At 41.9% G+C, this 7,594-nt stretch overlaps 1 protein-coding gene across 1 annotated transcript in view; it reads left to right on the top strand.

Moving 5' to 3' along the window:
* Nucleotides 1–3,377: 3,377 nt before the first annotated feature.
* The window catches only part of ism1 (isthmin 1), a 12,947-nt gene continuing 8,730 nt past the window's right edge, over nucleotides 3,378–7,594 (top strand). The window contains exons 1-2 of the mRNA XM_020601033.1: nucleotides 3,378–3,445; nucleotides 3,760–3,961. Of these exons, the coding sequence (XP_020456689.1) occupies nucleotides 3,378–3,445; nucleotides 3,760–3,961 (270 nt within the window). The remainder of the gene's footprint in view (nucleotides 3,446–3,759; nucleotides 3,962–7,594) is intronic.

Raw genomic sequence — 7,594 nt, 5'->3', positions numbered from 1 at the left:
ACATTTGGACAAATCTGTGTCCATACAGAGCAACAATCATGTCAAGTCATTTCAGTCTTCTCAGAAATAACCAGTTCTTAAAAAAACTGGTAAAACATGCTATATTTTCACATTATTTATATTTTCTGGTGGACTAATAAACATTCATTTTGTCTGGACTTTGTTATGGCATCATAAAAATCTACTCCAGAGGTGTCAATTTCAAACTGGCCAGTGAAGCAAAGTGACTTTCAGTGTCAGGCAAGCTGGGAAGCACATGTCCTCCCTCCAGTCAATTCTAACTGCCCTCAGCTTCAGGAGAAGTGGCAAATGGGCTGCACTGGCATTCAAAACATCTGTGCCACCAGACCACTGGTGGCAAGGCCCCAGAGACCTGCCTGCCTGCACCAGTCTCTTTTGAACTGCAGATCCAAATACACTGCACTTATTGGAATGGCATGTATAGCTGCTATTCTGAAGGGGGATCCTCTGCTACGCCTTTGATGTCCACCACTGAGTCCAAAGCAGGCGAACTATTCTCACTGTTCTGTTTTCCATTTAGACAGAGATTTTTCTATTCTGGAAAGGGACTTTTGAAGTGTAGCAGACAAAGGACAGATTTACATGATTTAGACAGCAATGACGTGCCTGGAGTAAGCAAGACCGAGGACTGCAGTAAAGCTGTATACTGGGATCTGCTTGTAAACAGGGACATAAAGTAGGCCAAAGTGGTGCTTTCCATACCGACAAGGTCTAGTAGCATATATTTGTTTTGTTTTTAATCATTTGGACATTTGATCAACCTCATCAGACACTTGTGAGATGGTCAGATTTACTGGATAACATTATTCATTTAAGGTGTTGAAGTGCTCCATCCTGCTCATCACTTTATGCTACCTATTACTGGCTTTCTTTAGAATAAAATATAAGCTTCCACTGAGGCCAAGTTATTTTTTTTATGGCACACATGGACATTATATCTCAGCTGATGTTAATTCAGGGTTTAGGCCTGGGTTTAGTGTAGCCCATATTACAGTGAAAGATGTTGTTGTTTACAATACCCGATGCTGTAAATCAAATGAAGGCTGACTCTTGTCAGCTTTATTGTTGGCTTGTATTCAACATATTCAGAAAAACGTGTTGACATATAAACATCCATCTATCCATTTTCTACTGCTTAGTCCCTGAACAGGGTCACGGGGGTGGCTGGAGCCAATCCCAGCCGGCAATCGGGCGAAGGCGGGGTACATCCTGGACAGGTTCCCAATCCATCGCAGGGCTAACACATAGACGAACAACCACACACACGCACACACACACACACTCCTATGGGCAATTTAGAGACACCAATCAACCTAAGCTGCATGTCTTTGGACTGTGGGAGGAAGCCGGAGTAGCCGGAATTTAAATCCTGTCCATGTAAAACAAGTTCACTTGTTTTTGGCCAAAGCCAAAAAATACTGAAGCCAGGTAATTTGGAAAACCTAAAGGTTTGACTGATCCAATTATAAAGAAAGGTCCATATTTATGAAGCAACTGTAACAAAAGTCTACACATCCATTTGTTTTTTCATTTTTCTTTTGTTTTTGCTTTTTATTTTAGTCTTTGTTTTCCTTTCATTTATTTGATTTTATTTTTAATTCATTCATTCATTTAGTTATTTATTTATTTGGGTGATAGATTCAATCCTCCTGGGCATAAATAATAACCTGCAAAGTTGTTCTTTTGGATTCTAGTCAGGGGACATTCCCTTCTTTCTATAAAAACCTACTGATGTTCTATTGCCCTCTCTCATTTTAGGAAATCTGAAAATTTAGTTTCTCACTTGCTCAGTCAATTCCTCACCAAATGGAGTCCTATTGTATTAGACACACAGGCAAAACTGAGAAAGCTGAGGTGTTTATTATGCTATTTTATAACCTTGTTTTTGTAGCTAGCCTTAAATGCAAATCACTTTTGTTGAAGTGATGACAGGTAAACTGACTTTTGTTGCAGTGGTCATTGGTGTATTCACATGTTGCACTGAGGGTTTCTTAAATGTGGCCTGTGTTTTCAGTGCTGTTTATGCAACCTGATTGCTTTTAATTATACATAAGAACAAATAATCTTCAACTTAAAAATAACACCGTTTTATAAAATTATATGTTTTTGAATCATTCGGAGCTGTATCTTGTTTTGTTTTATACTGTATACTATCCTACTCATTCATTATTACATTTATTTGCTTTTTAAATTTGATTGGGGCGATAGTGTGGCTTTTGTTCCACTGGTCCTGACTGAGCCGGGCGTTTTGCGCCATTTGGCCCCAAAATCAAGGATTGTGCGTGTGCACAATCAAATATATGTGTTTAATCGTGTCATCAACTAATCTTTGAAAAATGACACAGAAAAACTATCTCTGACACTAATATGGTGATGTTGTTAGTCATCATCACTAACATTACTGTTCCACTTGTGCTCAGCCTGCAACAGCTGCAACATCCCTGCTTGGCGCATAATTTGACACGGCGACTTCTCCTTTGAAGCGCACAATAAAAAGTCTCATGAGGGTTAACCACATTAAGTACCATTTGTCTTGTTTAAGTGAAGTGTTACAAACACTTCCGTAGCAGCGTTTTAATCACAGGTTAAGACAAAGCTGCTGCACAAATGCCAGCAGGAGAGTCAGACCTCCTGGACAGAACGACGGGGATTTGCCGCTGCGCTGCCACGGGCCCCTGTGTCAGTGCGCCTCAGGGGACCACCAAGGTTACTCCAGGTTGTTTTAGAGAATCCTTGCTGCGCCCCTGTAGAGTTGCAATTGTTTCTATAATAAATTCTATACTGATGAGTTAATTTGAATGCATATCCATTGTTTAATTTGGGAATTGTGTCACATCTGTGTCAAAGATCATTTTTAGTTTTTAAAACTCGTGTCATTTTGATCCTGCGGCTAGAAAGGGGTTAAATGCCTGTCAACTGTAATGGGAAGCTGGGCATTATATATTTATGTGTGATTCTCATTCTAACTTCTACTTGAATATTTGGTGTTAACTTTGGGGATGACTGGTCGAGAGGAAAGAGTTAACCGGGGGAGGGTGCCTGCACAGGGGCGTGTGGTATAAGACCACCTCAAGAGCGCACAACAAGAGCGGCGTGTATGTTTTAAAGAGTTGTAGTTTGATATGGTTTGACTTGTTTTCTCCAGCAGAACTCATTAGAGACGCCCACCAGCCTGTGTCTTCATTTTGGTGGGTTCACAGTCCGCAGCATAATGGATGAACACTGTTTTTGAAGCGGACAGAACTACACCCTGAACTTTTAACTGGGAAGGTAATTTTTAACTACCTCTACATTTTGTCCAAGGGTAGTCTCGTCGAATAACGACTGGTTAATGCAGAATGTGGAGAAAAGTAGGCATGCGTAAAATAGCTGAAGTGGAAGTGAGAACAACTGAAATGCTGGGACACTACGGGGCAACTGGACTGCAAGTTTTCCTGAGTTTGGACATCTGATGAGGGCGTAACAAGAGCGAACAGGGTTACTGCTGCGCCCTGAAACAGTCCTGCAGTATTCAGTACACTTTATTAATTGGAAGATCAGCTCATTAACTTATATTACATTTGGCTCATTAAACTATATGTCCATAATAAAAGGCCATAATTCTTAATTTAGGATAAACACACAACTTGCAAAGAAAATCCACTGGCTCCAAAATCATCTAAAGCACTTTTCTCCAAATATTTTGACGGCACCACTCCGATCCTTTTCCCTTCATTTTTGCAATTCTGATTCCCGAAGTGGCTCCGAAGTGGTGTTGCGGCTCCTCGTCCCCGGCGGATCCGGAGATTGGAGTCTCTGCACCGGGAGGCGACTGGCGGCGGAACTGCTGCTGCTCCTGGGACTTCTTCTTCTTACCTTACACATCACGGTGCTGCGGAGCAGTCCGTTGCCCCAGGGAAATGCAACTCTGAGCCTGGCTCAGGAAACAGCACTTACAGAGGTGAGTCAGAAACTCTATTAGTAGCATGGTGCTTTCCATAAGGAAAATTTGATCGAAAAGCTGATTAACTACGGGCTCTCATTTGGTCACAGATGGGTTTGATAAAATGCACATATGAGCAAATGGCACAAGTAATATAAAGCCTCCATTCCTGAGACTTTGTTGACATACACAGGGTCTAGGGTGTCCCCAGGGAATGGCAGTGAGCCAGCAGAGGGATGGAAGATGAGACGGGGTCAGAGATCAGTGCCTTACACCAGACACACCTCCCTATTGTTGGAGGTTAAATGTTAGCTGCAGGCACTTTTCTGTCATCATGGGCTCATCACTGTCAGCATTTGGTTGATGAGGCCGAGGGTCAGAGCTGAAGGTGCCCTCCCCTACCAACACACATCCCAAGAAAAGAGTGTGGTAACATGGATTTCTGTCCTGCTCTAATCAAATCTTAACCACAGCTTGTTTTATTATAGGCCACATAAAAGACCAGATATTAGGGTTCAGTGCTGAGGAGGATACGAGGAATACAATAGAAATACAAGATTTTAAGCACAAAGACTTCAGCAGAGCCCCAAATCCTGACTTGAGGGTTAAGACAGGTCTGGGATCCACAGGCGTATTTAGAAAGTGATGATTTATATTTAACATGCTACTGAAATGCTTTCTTCATATCCATGTGATAAATTGGTATTTATGCCCACTGGAATTATGTCTCTTCATAAATGCTCATTGGGTTTGGAGGGAAATGAAGTGAAAGAATTTTTACTTTAGCTGAGGACAATCATTTTTCTTACCTCGACCATCACTGTAGTATATGCAACAGCGAGCATTCAGATGGATATTACGGCATGCAAAGCTGAGAAAATATTAGAGAAATGTATCAAATATTTGTCACACTGCCAAATGGTGGCTCAGAGATGCAGGATGAAGACCAGGAGGGAGTTTCTTCTGAGGAGCCACAGTAAAAAACACTAAACACATTCTACTTTGCCTTGTGAGGAAAGAGCCCAGCACCGCCACTCATGCCCCATGTTGAGGCAAGTGCTGAATGTGTTTTGTTTTTTTGGCTCATGAATGCTTTGGCTATGTGCGGCTATGCTTCACCGGTCCGCCACTGAAGATGGTGATGTCATCTTTCAGACAGGCTTGTCACGGCCCAGGGAGTGTATTGTCAACTCAAGGTGTCATGTTTAAAATGCCATTCACAGAAACGCAAATGACAGGATGTAGCTCCACGCACCTGTAGCAGAGAGAGAAAATGCTGTGGTCTAGTGCACATTATCATCACTGACCCTGCAAGATTCATACACTGTGCCAGGGCAAAGATAGTATTCTTTAAAAAGAGCATTTATCTGTTAAGAACATTCAGCTACTTATATGGTTCTAAATAAGTCTGTTTATGAACTTCTTTTCTTTTAAAGAAGTGTTGTCTCTGAATGATTCTTTATAGAATGTATCTCCTCAGTCTCCTGTAAATAAACACCCAGTATAAGGGATGTGACAGGGGACGAATAGTTTTCTCTTCCACCTACATAAGTGCAGTATTGAAAAGCATCTGGCACAATGTGCACTGCCTTCATTTCCTGCCAGCCTCCCTGGGGAAGGACCCCTCAGTTGCTCCCAATTGAAAATGGAGTCATGCCCCTTTAACCAGCCCTTGCAAAGTGAAAAAGGGGACGGCGGGAAAAGAAGAGGATGGGGGTGGTGACATCCTGGGAGGCCTCAGAAGAACTGAGGAATTGTTTGTCACTTTTGATCTCCAAATTAAAGAATGTTTCTCGCTGAGGAAGATCTCAGATGAGCGACTGCTGCGGTCCGCCAGCAAAGCAGAACACTGCCGATTTTTGAACATTTGAACGTGTTACTCCTGTGCACTGTTACAGTCCTGGCCACATCAGAGAAAAATGAGAAGACAGCTTGTTTTTCTCATTATGCTGGGTTTAAATGCTCCAGAGTTATTGGGTAAAGACGCGGGCGTTTATGTTGTCAATATCAGGAACTGATGAACTTTACACAGCTGATATGCAACTGACATTCCTTTCTGATGAATAATTCACATGCTGTGCGTTTTCTAGTTTTTCAACTCTACTGACAACAGTTCTACTGATTAAGAGAGAAAAATGTCAGTAATTTGGACATATAAAGTTTCACTGTGTGTCCAGGTTAAATGGCACTTGATGTAAACTGTTTAACATATAGTATCGCTTCAACATGAAACTCACTGAAAAGACGTGCATTGTTTACAGAAAAAACATTTTGTGTTTATAAGCAGGCTTCACTTAACTCCTATAAAGAGAAACATCATCAGGAGACGAATCATCACCTGAGATTAATCAGAAAACTTTGAAGTTTGACTTTAAGTAAAACAGGATTACATGATCTGCTCATCATGTCTAATACAGCAGAATACCACAGAAGATTCAGCTGAGATTGGACTGGATCATGGAGGATGAATCTGCTTACAAACATTGTCACCATGTTTCATGGGCCAATAATTTGAGTATTTTGATGCGTATTCTGAAAGATTTGTGGTAGAAACTGCTTCTTTTTAATAGATCAACTCATAGATAAAGTAATAAGTCAATAATTTTTGTTATTGACCATCTTTGGATGAATTTCCTTAAATGACAGGTGTTGTTGAATGAAACAGCTCACAGTCTTATGATGGCAAAACAAGAGAAATTGTCTGTGAAATGTGTGGTAGTTAAGCATTTTTTGGCAGCAGATTTAGTGACTGTTTGTAGCATCATAAAACAGTAATGCATGGGCTATAGTGCAATATGTGTGGTCTGCAGTTAAATGGCAATGCAACCCAGAAAAATATAATCCACCCAGAGATCAACCACACCTGTTTGGCTTGCTCCCTCACCAGAGCTCAGTTATAGCTACTGACCGACTTCTGAAGGCTGGGAACTTGAAAGGCATGGTTATCACACGGTCATCTCAAAGCCCAAGTACTTGGTTCAAAAAGCTGATGCACAAACTATGCTATTGAAATGACCCTTTTCTCTTCTGAGCTCACAGCTATAGAGGTTTGATGGTGGAAAAAACATTTGTGGATTTGACTTGAATCTGTTTTTTAAGAAGCATTTTCCTAAATTGTTATGATTTTGAACATACATTCTTATAAAACACGATCTTATCAACAGTAAAGCCTATCGTTCTTATTTGGTGGCCGCAGAGAAAATGCACAACCACATGCTCCTATTCCTCAGTATTATTGGTAATTGAATAATCGTTGTAATTACAGCAGTAACTCACATTAAAAACATATAGGTTTTTGTTGTTGTTGTTTTTCTGCACCCCTTCTTGAACCGCCACCTTATTGTGGTGGAGGGGTTTGAGTACCTGAGTGATCCTAGGAGCTATGTTGTCGGGGGCTATATGTCCCTGGTAGGGTCTCCCAAGGCAAACAGGTCCTGGGTGACAGGTCAGACTAAGAGCAGTTCAAAAGCCCCTTATGATCAGACAAAGATCAAGTCCCGTGACGTCGCCCGGCATGGCGCAGCCGGGGCCCCACCCTGGAGCCAGGCCTGGGGATGGGGCTCGAATGCAAGCGCCTGGTGGCCGGGCCTCCCCCCACGGGGCCCGGCCGGGCTTAGCCCAAACGAGTGACGTGGGGACGTCCTCCTGTGG

Source organism: Monopterus albus, unplaced genomic scaffold (assembly GCF_001952655.1).
Source record: "Monopterus albus unplaced genomic scaffold, M_albus_1.0 scaffold3.1, whole genome shotgun sequence".
Taxonomy (NCBI): domain Eukaryota; kingdom Metazoa; phylum Chordata; class Actinopteri; order Synbranchiformes; family Synbranchidae; genus Monopterus; species Monopterus albus.
The sequence above is the reverse complement of the archived record's forward strand: the minus strand, read 5'-3'. Positions and strand labels throughout refer to the sequence as shown.